The 16,254-nt window shown below is 41.0% G+C and overlaps 1 protein-coding gene across 5 annotated transcripts in view; it reads right to left on the minus strand.

The window, feature by feature from the left end:
• Window positions 1–16,254, minus strand: part of mslnb (mesothelin b) — a 55,662-nt gene that overhangs the window by 7,693 nt on the left and 31,715 nt on the right. For 4 of the 5 annotated variants that reach the window (XM_080419082.1, XM_080419083.1, XM_080419084.1 and 1 more), the window contains 32 exons: window positions 16,036–16,247; window positions 15,758–15,858; window positions 15,246–15,358; window positions 14,949–15,116; window positions 14,831–14,862; window positions 14,625–14,722; window positions 14,483–14,505; window positions 14,364–14,385; window positions 14,235–14,262; window positions 14,057–14,141; window positions 13,774–13,935; window positions 12,936–13,147; window positions 12,305–12,408; window positions 11,989–12,107; window positions 11,536–11,691; window positions 11,005–11,219; window positions 10,188–10,273; window positions 9,961–10,097; window positions 9,008–9,133; window positions 8,361–8,551; window positions 7,784–7,872; window positions 7,537–7,664; window positions 6,895–7,022; window positions 6,535–6,652; window positions 6,228–6,446; window positions 5,888–6,058; window positions 5,406–5,549; window positions 4,987–5,039; window positions 4,627–4,756; window positions 4,219–4,304; window positions 3,430–3,559; window positions 2,821–3,011 (listed from right to left, as the gene is read on the minus strand). In XM_080419082.1, the coding sequence (XP_080275208.1) occupies window positions 2,821–3,011; window positions 3,430–3,559; window positions 4,219–4,304; window positions 4,627–4,756; window positions 4,987–5,039; window positions 5,406–5,549; window positions 5,888–6,058; window positions 6,228–6,446; window positions 6,535–6,652; window positions 6,895–7,022; window positions 7,537–7,664; window positions 7,784–7,872; window positions 8,361–8,551; window positions 9,008–9,133; window positions 9,961–10,097; window positions 10,188–10,273; window positions 11,005–11,219; window positions 11,536–11,691; window positions 11,989–12,107; window positions 12,305–12,408; window positions 12,936–13,147; window positions 13,774–13,935; window positions 14,057–14,141; window positions 14,235–14,262; window positions 14,364–14,385; window positions 14,483–14,505; window positions 14,625–14,722; window positions 14,831–14,862; window positions 14,949–15,116; window positions 15,246–15,358; window positions 15,758–15,858; window positions 16,036–16,247 (3,977 nt within the window). The remainder of the gene's footprint in view (window positions 1–2,820; window positions 3,012–3,429; window positions 3,560–4,218; window positions 4,305–4,626; window positions 4,757–4,986; window positions 5,040–5,405; window positions 5,550–5,887; window positions 6,059–6,227; window positions 6,447–6,534; window positions 6,653–6,894; window positions 7,023–7,536; window positions 7,665–7,783; window positions 7,873–8,360; window positions 8,552–9,007; window positions 9,134–9,960; window positions 10,098–10,187; window positions 10,274–11,004; window positions 11,220–11,535; window positions 11,692–11,988; window positions 12,108–12,304; window positions 12,409–12,935; window positions 13,148–13,773; window positions 13,936–14,056; window positions 14,142–14,234; window positions 14,263–14,363; window positions 14,386–14,482; window positions 14,506–14,624; window positions 14,723–14,830; window positions 14,863–14,948; window positions 15,117–15,245; window positions 15,359–15,757; window positions 15,859–16,035; window positions 16,248–16,254) is intronic. The other variant, XM_080419085.1, reaches the window with a different exon arrangement.

Consider the following 16,254-nt stretch of genomic DNA (forward strand, 5'->3'; position numbering starts at 1 on the left):
ACGACCTACGGTTCAAGAGTTATAGGCCAAAAGGTAAAGTGGGCTGTTATAGCGCCACCATGTGGCCGACTGGTGTGATTATTTTTTAAATAATTTTGCAATAAACTATTAACCTCCCCTCAAAGTCTTTTAACTCTAGCCCTTACGGTTTCCGAGAAAAAAATACTTGAATGGGAGTTTTTGCAATTCACATTAACCCTTTAACTCTTTCAGTGCCAAGAGTATTTTCATAAAGTACTCCCAAACTGCCAGGAATTTGCGTTTTTTTTTATTTTGTAATTTTGTAATTTTTCATTCAAATAAATGATCTGATTGGGGTTTTAAACCCATAATACAGTTCTACCAGTAGAGAGCAACAAATCGACACATTGATGATCTCGCTGGCTCACTCGCCCCCTCCCAAACAGGCTGACGTCATATCCGGTCAGAACCGGATGTTGACATTTTCGTTGATCGCGCTAAATTACGATGCGATACACGACTACGATGACTGATCGTCACCCAGACCAAAGAGAGTAGACGTGGACCTCTCCGTTCGCTTTTTATACCGTGTGAAAAAACTTGACTTTCCCTATTCTGGCCGAAAATCACCGGAGAAAAACAACGTGACCCGGAACTGAATTTTTTTTTTTTACATCCGGCTCCGGGTGAGTCTGATGTAGTCAGGAAGCGAAAGTGATCATGAAAAATAAACAGAATAACGCGACCACAGTCAAAAGTAAAAACTCGGGATTTCTCGTGCTGGCACTGAGGGTACTCGGGAAAAACTCGGGATATGTCGGGGCGTGGCACTGAGAGAGTTAACAGTCTGCTCAACCAATTGGTAGAGCACATTTTAAGTCACTATTTCTCATTGACAACATTGCTGAACTTAACTCAACCTGATTGAGCCCTTTCTACCATTTGGTTGAGGTATGTTATGGCAAAAAAAAGGTCCACCAGATGTCACTGTTTCCCAGTCACATGGATTCTCAGGTAGCCACTTTTTAGGAAGTGAAAATCAATTAATCCACTCCTGAAAGGTGGGATTTTTTTGGTTGAAATTTCAGAGGTAAGATTTTTTTTTGTCATATTATCATCTCAGAGGTGTTACTGAACCTGATTATGTAGCTTGATACAATAAAAAAAAATCTAATAATGGTCTAATAATTTTCTGAAAACATGCTCTACCAAACGGGTTGTTTGTCACTTTATGGTAAGTAGTGAAGCTAAACTAAAGTAATTAAAATGTACTATTTGCTATGGATAAATAGGGCTTTTGCTAATTCAGTGTTGTTAATATAATACATATAATGTTATTTCATTATATTTATGTATTAGTATGATTTTATTCCTATCTAAAAAAACATGCTCAACCAAATGGTTGAATTGTCATTTAATGGTAAAGGTTAGTGGTGCTGAAATAAAAAATGGACTATTTTGATGATCTGTGTGATGAAGAAGATGACCAAACAGATGATGCTGATCAACTCTCACAAGCAGAAGAGACTGGGAACATAATGGGAGACATATTTCTCAGTGAATGCATATAAATCAATGTATATGCATGAAACTTTTACCATTACCATAAAGTGACATCTCAACCGTTTGGTAGAGGCCTATATTTGGAAAACTGTTGGGTCTGTTAAAGAAATTATAATTGATAGTTGTTACTATTGCCCCAAATAAATAAAAAATGCAAAGAAATAATTTTTCCAATGCTTTTTTCTTGGGGTGACCTTTAAAGGGTTAAAGTGGATGGGGAAATGTAATGCACTAATAAATCAATATCAAAAAATCTATCCAGACGCAAATGGGCATGGCCTATATGGGGAGATGCGTCGTGACCCAATGAATCCAGGGAAAAATACATTTTGATTTTACGACCTACGGTTCAAGAGTTATAGGCCAAAACGTAAAGTGGGCTGTTATAGCGCCACCATGTGGCCAACTGGTGTAATTCTTTTATTAATAATTTCGCAATAAAGTATGAACCTCCCCTCAAAGTCTTTTAACTCTAGCCCTTACGGTTTCCGAGAAAAAAATACTTGAATTTGAGTTTTTTCATTTTCCCATTGAAGTGGATGGGGACATTTAATGCACTAATAAATCAATATCAACCAATCTCTGGCACAAAATTTGGAAAAATAAACTGTGGGAGAAATAGCGCGTGAGAAAAAAGTTTATCCAGTGAAATAAAGTCGGTAGAGTACTATAGAATGGGCAACCACACTAATAATAAATAATAATATTTATTTTTGTAGATTTTGATTATTATTACAAAACCACTTCAGCCCTATATACATTTCGGCTATTTGAAAATAGCTGATCAACAAGTTCACAATGCATCGGGATGTGACGCATTGTGAGCTTGTAGATCTGCTATTTTCAAAAGATTTGTGTGAATTTTACTTGAAAAACATTCTGCATAATGAGTACTTGAACTACTTTTGGTACTTTAAGTATATTTTGATGCCAATACTTTTGTACTTTTACGCAAGTCAATTTTGATTACCGGACTTTTACTTTTTACTTTTACTAAGTAAAAAGTTTCTACATTGCTGTATTGATACTTTTACTTAAAGGGATACTTCACTTTAGGGCCGGGGACACATTTAAAAAAAATATTAAAAATAAATGAAAAAAGTTATGGAAAATTCATGGCCCCCTCACGTATTAGAGTGTCCTACTAATGCGTGAGGGGGCCATGAATTTTCCATAACTTTTTTCATTTATTTTTAATATTTTTTTTAAATGTGTCCCCGGCCCGAGAGTGAAGTATCCCTTTAAGTAAAAAAATTGATAACTGCTAATAACTGAACTGTGCTTGTCGTTGCTTACCCGTATGTCGTTGTCCCTGAAAACAGGAGGGTTTCCATGGCAGCCGCTCGATTTGTGTTGATATTTGGGCAGTTCTTTAGTTTCTCCAGGATGGATGAGTGAGAATTCGTAATATAAGCCGCACCAATCTTACAGCACATGTTACCCAAAACTGATATGTTATCCTCTGTCAAGGTTGTGGTTGTTATACCCTAAGACAGAAAAAAATGAAAAAAATGACGAATAGACTTAAGCACATGAAATCTGTGAAAATAGCAGATCTACAAGCTCATAGATTGGCTATATTCGGAAGAGAGATTTTGTGTACAGGGAAAAAAATAGGCAGCCTAATATAGACCCCTGGGGGACTCTGGTCAATGAAGTGGTTAAAGGTTTCGGTTCATTCGTGAAAATAATGGCATCAGAACTATTAGTATCACAGCATTGAAATTGGATTGTAAGCCATCTATATTGTCCTGTATAACTGTTATATGTTAGTTATAATGTGAAGGTTTGAAGATCATCTGTACAATGTTCTCCCTGAGACCCAATGTCAGTGGATTTGACTGTCATTATCAGTGATAGTTGAATTTGTGTGGGCCCAGGGGTTACTGGTTACTCTCAACTCACCAGGCAAGTCCTGGCATTTTTGAACAGAGTAGTACGTTTGTAGCTGAGAGCACTGGAGAAGACGGAGAAATCTGCATCAGCCAGCTCTTGGAAATAGGCTCTGCAGTTTGCCTCTGGCACCAGAGAGTAGCTGCATGGGAAGAGGCGGGGGAACACTTGAATATTCGTTTTGAAATAACCATCATTGCAATTAAATATCACAAAAACTAAATTGAACCAATCCCATCATAGCCCGTAAGCGAAGCCTTGCACTTGTATTTCTATTTGCAAGGTGGCTGGACCATTTATCAAACGTAATCTATAAATTTTATTTAGGTAGAAATCTCTTAACAGCGATAACAATAAAATAAGACAAAGAAAATACCATAATATAAAATGATAAATAAATTAGCTATTTAAATACTATAACATTTTATTAACTAAAATAGCTTTTTAAACAGATTTAGCAGTACAAAGTATAAATTGTAGACTTGGAATTGTCATTCCACAACATTGGTGTCCTATCACCTCATTTTAACAAGCCCTGTATTTTCAAACTTAAAACCCATTAAAACCGGTGTCATTTTAGATTTTAGCGTTGGCCATTAAAAAATAGCAGATCTCCAAGCTCACAGAGCGTCACTTCGTGCCGCGCTGCGAGCTTGTACATCTGCTATTTTTTGAACATTTTTGTAAAAATCTTGAAAGAACTACTGGTTTAGAAGGCATTCGCAGAATCGGCCTCAGGTCTTAATGGGTTAAGCCCATATCATTAAGGGCAGCTGTGAGTATCATTCATACTGTACTTACTCATAATAGAGGAGAACATCTGGAGGGTAGTCGCTGAAGGTGGTGACATCTGCTTCTCCTTTGATGTAGTTGTACATGCAGGTCAGCTGTTGGTGAGGCAAACAGCAAACATTGTCACACAGTGGTTCTCAAAGTATGGTCCCCCATCCTTGAGGAGGTTCCAGGGGGGCCCAGCATCACCAAAACCACTTTAACCCAATATACATCTACAAGCTCATAACGCATTGCGATGCGACACAGTGTGAGCTTGTCGATTCAGCTATTTAAAAAAAAATCTTGAAACATGGGAATAATTTGGAATATTTTTTAAACATTTGGACAACACACATCTTATATGGGGGTCCCTGGCACAAAATATTTTCAGGTGGACAAACACACACACACACACACACACACACACACACTCACCTGAGTCTCCTTCAGTACGACCTTCCTCCTGTTCTTCCTCCTACAGGTTTTGACCAGCTTCTTGATGAGAACCTTGGTCATAGTCGTCACTCTGGTGCATGTGAACCCTTGGAGCACGTATGATGTCAAACTATACACACACACACACACACACACACACACACACACACACACACACACACACACACACACACACACACACACACACACACACACACACACACACACACACACACACACACACACACACACACACACACATTACCCGTTACACTGTGTCATACCAAATGCCACATTACTTTGGCCACCTTGGAATTTATTTTATTTTATTTATTTAGAAGAAATGTGTTCACAACTTACTTATCTGGACTGCTTTCATATCCAGTAGCTACTGTGTCAAAGAACAATACTGCCTGGAAAAAGAAAATAAGCAGCTTGTTTGAACATACATCTACCTGTATGTGTGTGTGTGCGTGTGCGTGTGCGTGTGCGTGTGCGTGCGTGTGCGTGTGCGCGTGCGTGTGTGTGTGTGTGTGTGTTTGTATGTGTGTGTGTGTGTGTGTGTGTGTGTGTGTGTGTGTGTGTGTGTGTGTGTGTGTGTGTGTGTGTGTGTGTGTGTGTGTGTGTGTGTGTGTGTGTGTGCGCCTGCGCAAGTGTGTGTGCCTGCGCAAGTGTGTGTGCCTGCGCAAGTGTGTGTGTGCCTGTGCAAGTGTGTGTGTGTGTGTTTCTGTGTTGACTTTATGTGTACATGAAGTATGCATGTGTGTTGCATTCCCTACCTGCTCTTGTTTCCATTTCTTTCGGTTGAGCACAGTGACAGTGGAGCTGGTGAAGCCCTGCAGCAGGCCGCGAGGGATCTCGCCAGCCAGATCATCAGGAACATTCTGTATGATGTTCGCACTGTTGCTGTTCACTGATATAATCTAGTGTGAGGAAGAAAAAATGGCGGAGCGTAATTGTTATATACGAGCCTGCAGGAGATCACAACCCCCCAGTAGAGAAGCAGACATAATAATAATAATGAAAAATAAATCAGTATCAGCATCAGTAATGAATCACTTCCATTTTCTTCTGTTCTCTTTTATCCTTTCCTTTTTCTCCCAGTTTTAGTGGTTATGTCAATTCTACAACATGCTCAGTTTGATTGAGTCCACAATGCTATATGCAAGATACTTTGTAATGCTCTTGTTTTCTAAGCACTGTATTTACTCTAGCATCTATCTAAATAACATGCATACAGTAGCACATGTAACTCTCATACCTGGGTGACAACGCTCTGCTTGATGACTTGTGGCGCAGTCACCATGTGTGTCACAAACGTGGGATTCTGGGAGGCAGTAAGAAGCTGAGAGCTGCTGATGCCATTGATGGTGGATGCAGGAAGGCCCACCACCAGAGAACCCAGAGTGAACAACGATGAGGCACTGTTGATCTGTGGATGGAAGCATGGGGATAGGTTACCACACGCATGAGAGCATGACTGATGTTGTACATCTTTATCTTTGACACGTGAGAGACCTTGTTTTCCATTTTCCTTCTGTGAATCCAGGACAATTCACACACACACACAAGAACGCACACGCACACGCACATAAACCGACCTGAAACAATCCTGAAGTCATCAGGGCTTGGATGATTGCCATGGCCTGACCCAGATTCCAGCCGCTTACAGCGCTGAGAATGCCAAGCGAGGCATGGATGTCTCCCGGCGTGGCGCCGGCGAGTTGGCCGGAGGATAAGCCCACGCTCTGACTGCCGAGGGCAGTGATGTAGTCTGCATTGAGGTTGTCACCACTGTTGCCTGCCAAAGCAGCAGCAATCTACAGCAAATGGGAGATTAAGGGTTAAACACAACCCGTCAGTGTCAAAAGCATGAATGTGTGCGGCGCGTGTGTGTGAATGTGTTACCTCTGGGTCGAGGTCTGTGCAGTGTGTTGTCAGGTTGTACAGAATGATCATGCTCTGTGTGGGGGTCAGCTGACTGAACGATGCACCAGGGGCAAGGCATCGACACAGCAGAGGAAGCCTGGAAGCAGTGAGTGGAGATCGTCAGTGAGCTGACACATTTAGGCACAGGGTTTGATTTGTAAAAATTAAAATAAAAACACTGGGGGATACATTACTTTGCGTACAACAAATAGTGAAAGTAGTTCATCTATGTCATGATGCAATGATTTGTGAGCTTGTAGATCTGCAACGGGATATTCGTATTTTCGTGTAAAATAGGGATGCCAGGGTTAAGCTCATGGTTTCACAGTCCAGACTTACAGCAGGGGGTTGAAGTTGGGGTCCTGTAGGTAGATCAGTTCAGTGTAGTAGGCGGTGAAGTTGGCGTCCAGAACTGAGTGGTTGAGCAGAGCAATGTTCAGCGGGTTTACAGTGAACACCTGGATGACCTAGACAGGATATAAACACAGAGGAGTTAGGATGTCCACTATCCCTCACAATTACATGCATTTCTCATCCGTCCATTCATCTTCTACATGCATAAAGTACATACATGCGTATCATCACTGTCAAGCCGAAACCTTGTATAAATAAATGCCGTATTTGATACTTTTCCGTAAGACAGTGTCACGCAAAAGTAGCATAAATAGCAGATCAGTAAGCTCACAAAATGTTGCATCACGATGCGTTGTGACCTTGTAGATCTGTAGATTATTTGCAAATTCGCCTCTGCCATGCCAAAAATAGGGAGGCAAGGCTGACAGTGATTAAGTGGGTTCTAATATTTAACCAAAAGTACTTGGGACAAAAATAATAGCTACATTGGATCCATTTGAACACAGGTTCTTTTTTCCATTTCCTGAAAAGTAACAGTTTTGGACATACAAGGTTTCCACCCAACAGCGATGATATGTATACTGTACATGCATCCAAATATAAAGTTTCCTTCCTACTGAGCAATACCTGTATAGAACCAAAAGTATTGAGGTCCTGTATTGTGAGGAAAGGCATGAAGGGGCCTATGTACTGAGCGAACCAGGCGGTAGAGTTCAGTTCCGGATCGTTGGCATTGTAACACTTGGGGTCCGTTCCTGCAAACACAATAAAGTATAAAAATGTATACGCGGTAACACATTTTTGGAATCAAATCTTGAATCCAAACTTGTAAAAAAACAACAACAAAAACAAATAACAACGATGAAAAAGTGACCTGAGACAAGGTAGGTCTTGATGACGCCGTACACATCGCTCTCTGCAAAGTCTGCGATGCTGTAGTTGTGTGTGCCCAGAACTGAAACACTAAAGAATTGAACAAACTATTAAGTCAAAACAGACAAAACAAGTGAAATCATGACGTATGGCTATGAAAAATAGTTTTACATAAAATACCGTACAGTGTAATGTAGAACCACAATCACAGACACTATAGCTGTGCAGAACTGGAGTACATTAATATCAAGCTTATCCCATTTAACTAAAGCATTTTGATTTCCCACGATTTTGTAACCCCATTTTTTACACCCAGTGCCAATTGTCTATGTAATCCTGGGCACTACACTCCCTCTGCCAACCTAGGGAGGCCAGGGCCGAGCTCATGCCTCCTTCAATGCATGAGAGCCAACTGACCTTCTTATCACCTGACAGGGGGATGTTTCCCCGGTTGGACGTAGCGCGTGGAAGGAACACGTTATTCCAACCAGTTCCTTTCCCCTCCATCAGGCGCCCCGGCTGGCCAGGGGGAGGCAGTATTGTTGTTTATTGTTAAAAAGCATTTTTAGTCCACTTACAGTTTTTGGAAGGACAGACAGGTGGCACCCTGTGTGGTGGTGGAGGTGAGCAGGTTCTTGTTGAGGAAGACCAAGTAATCGCTGAGACTGCGATCGAACCAGAAGTTGACCTGTGACCTATCACTGCTGTTGAGAGCCAGGGGCCAGACGCAAGGCAGCGTGGGACGCCGCACAACCGCAGGGAGTCTCTCCTGCAGTCAACATACAATACAGGACTTAAAGTGGGGTCCTTGAGGGAGTTCACAGTACAAAGGACCACAATACTAACAAGCTTTTTATGTTATAACTTTTGACTGTACTGTAAACTAACGTGTTAAAGTATTCAATCAATCAATCAGTTCCAGGGGGTCCACAGACAAATTAGTTAGTATAGCATCACAACGCATTGCACCGCAATGCTTTGTGAGCTTGTAGATCCATTTTCGAAACTTTTTGAAGTTGTAGAACCTTTCTTTTTAATATTTTAGTTTTTAACAAATCTTCTCTTATGGGGTCTCTGGACTGCGGCCAAATGGGGGTCTGCGTCCAAATACATAGCAATTTGGGGGTCCTTGAAATGTTAGAACAACTGCTCTATACTGTGTACAGTATCATGTATACACTATATATACACATGAGTGTCTGCTCTGTGGTTGTGTAGTGCCTACGTTCTCCAGGAACTCAGTAGTCTGAATGTAGTTCTGGTAGATCTGGCAGAGTTGTCCCTCATCGTCAACAATACCAGGGCGACGGAGGAAACTGCCAAGGTCTGAAGGTGGCATGGAGTTCAGCAGCTGAAGACACAGTTACAGTAGCATAACGGAAACGTGAGCATTATTCACACAGCAGCCATTTTTCTCATATGGGCTGTGTCCACCAAGGAGTTTTTTCCCCCCGAGTACAGCGTATGTTTTGAATTGTTTTCAATAGGAGCGCTGCGTTACCACTATGCTGGAAACCACAGCAACGTGATGATACCCTGAGCGTCTATTTTGTGCTGCACTTTCAGGTCTTTAGCGCATTTTATCTTGGAAAAAGAACTATTTGGGGCCTGGGCCCAAATCGTGACGGGCGTGACGGTCCAGGCACCCTAGGCTGCAATGCCAGTCTGACAGCGTGTCACAGGTTCGACTCCCGTTCCCGACGACCTTTGCTGTGTGTCACCCCCCATTTCCTGTCAGCCTACAAAAGTAAAGGCATAAAAAGCCCCCAAAAAAAACTTAAAAAAAAAAAAAAAATTGGTGGGCACACGGCCACACTATACACGACCACATGACACAATTTGTGCATCCAGGATAGAGACTTTTGCAAATGTTATCCCCAGTGGTGGAAAAAGTACTCACATAATAATCAAAATCTACAAAGTAGCAAGTAAGTAAAGTTTTCAAATAATTGTAGTTGAGTAAAAAGTACAATATTTGTCTCTGAGATGTAGTGAAGTAGAAGCAAAAGTAAAAATTCCTCAAAATTGTCCATAAGTACAATACATGTACTTAGTCACTTTAGACCACTGGTTATCCCCCCCCCCCACACACACACGCGCACACGCACACGCACACGCACACACACACACACACACACACACACACACACACACACACACACACACACACACACACACCTGAGGCATCCTGTCGCTGGGCATGAGCGACATGAACGTGGTCAGGTTGGGGAACTGGAATCCCATGAATGAGCTCTCCAGGAAACCATAGAAACTGCTGTTGTAGTTGTCACCATAGCAGCGGAGAGGAGTTGATCCTATAAGAACAGGGGAGATGTACAGTAAGAACGCTGCCTGTCATTCATTCATTCATGAGCTACAGTGTTTACTTTGCGGTCGTCCTTTACCTTTGAGAGACTCAATGATGTGGTTGTGTATCTCCGTCTGTGTGACGTCACCAAGCGTTGATAGAATCGCATTCAGGACAGTAACTCTGCGTCACAAAAAGAGAAGGCATACTAAAAGGTCAAATTCTAAAGATATTGTTACTGTGCCACTAGTTTGTAGGTCAACAACAATAAAAAAGTAAGTGTGTCAACCAGGATATATTATATTATAGTATTATATTACAAGATAATATAATACTTTTTACCCCATGATCTCTCACCCACTGGGAATACACCCAATGTTTCCCACCAAAAACCTTCAGCTAAAGGGCAATCCCCCCCTGGCCATGGAAAAGAACAGGTAAAGGTGCTCCACTTCTTACGCAGTGGTGTAAAGTAACTAAGTACATGTACTCAAGTACTGTACTTAAGTACAATTTTGAGGTATTTTTTACTTTACTGGGATATTTCCAATTTTCAGCACTTTTACTTCTACTCCACTACATATCAGAGGCAAATATTATACTTTTACTCCACTACAATTATTTGAAAACTTGAGTTACTAGTTACTTTGTAGATTTTGATTATTATTACAGCCCTATATACATTTCGGCCATTTGAAAATAGCCGATCTACAAGTTCACAATGCGTCGCGATGCGACGCATTGTGAGCTTGTAGATCTGCTATTTTCTACAGTACATTGCAGTATTGATACTTTTACTTAAGTAAAAAAATGCAGTACTTATTTCACCACTGATGTTTCCCACCAAAAACCTTTAGCTAAAGGGCAATCCCCCTATCCCCAAGGAAAAGAACAGGTAAAGGTGCTCCACTTACGCTTGCTGCTCTGTGGCACAGCTCCTCCCTGCCACTATGTTGAAGTAAGGGCTGACGTGGCTCGGTGAGAGGTCAACCAGTAGGGGGCGGAGGCGGCTATGGAGCCACGCTTGCACACTGCTGTCATCCACAGAGGGCTCAGAGAGGTTGGCGCGGTCAAACACGACTTGTAACATGGCAGACCTCACTGTAGCGGGGAACGAACTCTCCTGACCCTGCAGAAAAAGAGAGTAATGAAATGGAGATTAAGTCAGTAATTGGTTAATATTATACATATGTTTTGTATTGATAATCCAAATTTTCAAAGTAACTAGTAACTAAAGTTTTCAAATGATTGTAGTGGAGTAAATGTACTAGATTTGCCTCTGAGATGCAGTGGAGTAGAAGTATAGTATAGTATTGAAAGATTGACATACTCAAGTAAAGTCAAAGTACCTCTAAATCTAAATATACCTCTACCGCCTAAATATACTTAGTTACTTTACATCACTGGAAAAGGCAGTTTAATGTTGAAATGTGTCCCCCTCTCACCATGATGGCAGGCGAGAAGTCATCGAAGAAAGCTGTGAGGTGTTTGTTGGGAACGTGGCTCATCACCATGGCGACCTGAGAAGATGAGGTGAGCTGACCAGGTGTGGAAGAGACCTCTGCTAACTGTGTCACTGTAAGCTGGGGCAGGGCGTCCATCTGCAAGCATACAGTACACACGCACACACACACACACACACACACACACACACACACACACACACACACACACACACACACACACACACACACACACACACACACACACACACACACACACACACACACACACACACACACACACACACACACACACACACACACACACACGTACAGTGAGTGGATGCACAATATCACAAACAGTGTAGAGAGATTTAAAATGAACAGCAAACCATAGAGATTTTAAGACAGGAAACAAATTCTATTCTATAAACAAAATTAACATTTAAACAATACCGCTGAAAAGTTGGAGTAGAGCGTCCTTAGGTCACGGAATGAGACAACAGCAGAGAAGGCTCCAAAGTTCTTCTTCAGCCATTCTCCACTGGCTGGGTATTGTGAACTACAGCTAGGATCTGGACCAGGAAGTACATAATACATCAATGTGGATATTTATTTTATAAACTGGTAAACTCAAACGGGGGTCTGTGGCCTAATCAATGCATAATTGGGGGTCTTTGAAATATACAGAATCACTGCTGTAGGAGATAAGGTATTCATCAAGCTTGTGCCATTGATTTCCAGTTACGATGAATGGAAGTGGAGTCCTAACCTGTGGTTGTGTTCCTGGTGAGGAAGGCCTTGATGAAGTACAGGTACACAGTGACCGTTCTGGAGGGCTCCATCGTTGACTGGTGCTCACCCAGGACCTCAACACTGTGGTCGACAGGGAGCAGTTGAAAGGTCATTCATTATATCATATTTAGTTTAGCAGCGAAGTGATTGGGAAAATGTTGTATTGAATGTATGTATGTATGTATGTATGTATGTATGTATGTATGTATGTATGTATGTATGTATGTATGTATGTATGTATGTATGTATGTATGTATGTATGTATGTACATAAACCTGTATATTTGATCGTCAAAGTTCAAGGTCAGGAAAGTAAATTATTGATCAACACATTGTCATACGTAACTTCTACACTACCCATGGTGGTCATCTGCCAATGAACCACGCAGCTCAACTATGAACACCCCTAGCATAGGGGCCCTTGTATAGTTACATTCATATTGTTTGAGTTTACTGATCGTTGGCTCCTGTAGCAAAGAACAGGTCTGATGTACAGCACATATACTGTGTAATGACATGTATGAGTGGAGCACTCTGGTACAAGACGACAGTGAAGCTCACAGCCAGGTTATGTACAACAGTTACAGTGTTGGGGGCTATGACACTTACAGGGCTTGGTAGGAGAGGCAATTTAGGTCTTTAGTGGTGAGACAGGACAGGAAATCTTTGGACACAGCTGGCAGGAATGGGCTGAGCCTTTGCTTGAACCACAGATCAATGAACGCAGGTTTCTCAAAGTTGTCTGAGCTGAAAGTGTCCAGTCGGATCTCTCCAATGGAATCCAGAATCAGCGATGTTGCAGGGTTGCTAGGGTTAAACGTCTACAAGGAACGGGGAGATGCAAGCAGAATTCTTCAAAAATGTTTATCATAAGATTTATATTAGTAATTTTTTTATTTTAAAGATAAGGACATTTGGAGTATGAAGTAGTGGTTAGGGATTATAAATGGTATTATAATAGGATTCGAGTTCATAACTTGATGGGAGAGTAGTTTCATTTTATGTAGTCCAATAGCAACTCCTGGCCAGTTAAGAAAAAAATGCAATACATCCTATAGTTCTAAACAAGGCAATATCTCAGAATGTGAGATAGGTGAAAAGCCAAGGAAATAACCAAGTTTCAAAACCCAGAACCATCTTTATTTCATTTCCCACATACAGTATGGGCTCATTGCTTATTGAACGAGCCAGTAAAGTTAGAACATAATATCTCATGTTATTGGTATTTAAAATATATTATCACACTTACTATTTAATAATTTCACAGTGCTTTATGGACATGCGTTTAGCGTATTTAAATACATGGAATTTAACAATGAACCATAGATATTCAATACCTATTTAATTTGAGCAATCAGTTATTCTTTCCTCAACATACAGTAAATTGTAAAACCTAGCAGTTATTTTTTTAGTTTTTTCTGTGTCTAGTTATAACTAAATCTTTTACCGTGTTGGCAAGAAGATCCAGAGCTGCATCCAGCACACCAGAGGCCTTGGACAGGAACAGCTTCCAGACTGGTTTGGAACCAGTGGAGTTGGAACCAGTGGAGTTGGGGGACTGGTAACATTTTAAAACTGCTGCAAGATCCTGTGCTGTCAACATGGACAGCTGGATGGAGATAATGGACAGAGTAGAACAGAAAGAAATACAGGAAAAGTTGAAAGAAGTCAAGATGAGAAAGGGTAGCCTACTGTTGAGTTAAATATGAGAGACATAATTAGTGGCTTACTGAAGCACAAGCGTATTCTTCAATGCCGTAATCGCAAAAACGTCCACTCATCTGTCCATTGTTGAGGAGGAGCTGTAGTGCAGTGCTTTAGAAGAACGGAAAATAAAATAAAACATTTCTTACAAAATGATGCTTCATAAAATAAATCTGATCAGAAGCGTTGCCTCAGAAAACGTACCTGTTTACTCCAACACAAATGTCTGTTTCTGAAAAGACAAAGGAGTAAATGGATTAATGATTATAATTAACAAAACATTTACAAGTATATTTAACATGAATAAGTCAAGAAAATGTATATAATACTTACCATTTGTAGGAGTAACATTGCACTTGGGGGAAAAAAGATTGAAATGGTTGTGAATTAGGAGACAATGAGCCACTACTCTGCTTAACATTTAATGCTTAAATTCAAATGAAGGTACTTACCTCTCCGGTGTATATTGTGCAGCCTAAGAAAAGAAAATTGGATATAATAAGGATCTGGTTCAATTTTAAGAACACCATGGCTAAACAAAATGACCATTGCAAATTAAGTGTAAACATATACAGCAGATCTAGAAGATCTCACCTGGTGGAACTTGCTGAAGTAAAGCCAGCTTGTTGTTTGTGACGGATGATGCTAAACTCTGAGGAAGAGTAAGCAAGGCCTGGTCCAGTCTGGTGAAACTGAGACCCAAAAAGTTGCGGTTAACATAGGCCAATAATAATGAATGAAATAACTTCGACCTGGTCTTCAAAAAACAAAACAATACAAAAATATTGATATAAACTTACACTATTTTGTATGATGAGCAGGAAATGTTTCCCTGTCAAATGACAAAAAAAGAGGTTGTCATTTCAAAACAAACATACACAATTACTGTTTCTCTCATTATTATGCTATAGTTTTTACCGTTTCAGAGAACATAACAAGGTGGGACAGAAACTCAGCCAATCCCCTCTCCTCTGGGGACGCAGTCAGGTAGTCAAACACTGAGTTGATGACATCGTCTTTCTCAGCAAGAGGCAACACCACAAGTTCTGCTCTCTGCTTTGGAGAAAGGAGCCTTACAGCCTCCAGCTGGACCGAAAAAAAACATACAGAAAAATATTAACACCTCCACTGGATGTTATATTACAGTAACAAAGTAATTACGGGTAGGTTTAATAATGTTTCCATGTTATGTGTGTAGCAGCTCGAAAGTCTTACAGGGGAGAAGCCCGGGTTGAGATTCATGAATTCGCTGACGGACACAAGGACTGAGAATGGACCAAAGTTGTTCTGCAACCAGTCAACACTGCTGTTGGACACACAGCCTCGGTCTGGAGGGGACAGATCAGAAGGAAACATTAATAGTTCACCCCCAAAATGACATTTTTTCTATCGATTAGTCACCCCACGGAGACTTGAATTCATGGATATGTTTTTGTCGCATTCCTAAGCCAATAATTTGATGACCGGCAGCGTTTCCGGTGGGAGACACAGAGTCTCCTTTGTGTCTGCTACCGGAACCGCTGCCTACCGGTCCACTGGTCATCAAATGATTGGCTTAGGAATGTGACAAAAACAACAAAACTTTTTTTTTGGGTGAACTATCCCTTTAAGGCTTTCAAACAAAAGGGTGTATGAAAATGTCAGTCAATAGTAAATTATCCAGTAAAAAGAGCCCATTCAGAACCAAGTATAGACTCAGTTATTGAGATAATGTAGTTAGTCAGTACCTGACTGTGGCTTGGACAGGAAAGGGAGGATTAGCTCCTTCAGGACCAAATGATGCTGCTGGGAGGTCATGTTGTCAAACTGATGGCTAAACTCCTTCAAACTGTGAATAAAGCAAAACACAATGAGAAATAATCTTCTCTATAAACCTTATGGGGACCTAAACTCTTCAATCAAACAAAATGTCATATCAAACCAATAATTCAATGTGCATTACATTTGCACACATTAATGTGATTGGGTTATAATGATGATTAATAGCCTTCAGGTCAATACTTACACTTGCTGGTATGTGGGACAGCTGAGGTTCCTGCTGCTGAGGCATTGTAGAAACCATCCCGATGCAGATGACAGGAACCCTCTCAAACGTCCAGAGAACCACTTCCTGATGACATCACTGTCCCTCAGCTGTTCATTACTCAGCATCGATAGTCTCATCTCTCCAATCACATCCAGAGCCACAGATGCCGATGGACCAGTCATGGTCTCAGACTAAACG

Source organism: Gymnoscopelus braueri (assembly GCF_963280865.1).
Source record: "Gymnoscopelus braueri genome assembly, chromosome: 2".
Lineage (NCBI taxonomy): Eukaryota > Metazoa > Chordata > Actinopteri > Myctophiformes > Myctophidae > Gymnoscopelus > Gymnoscopelus braueri.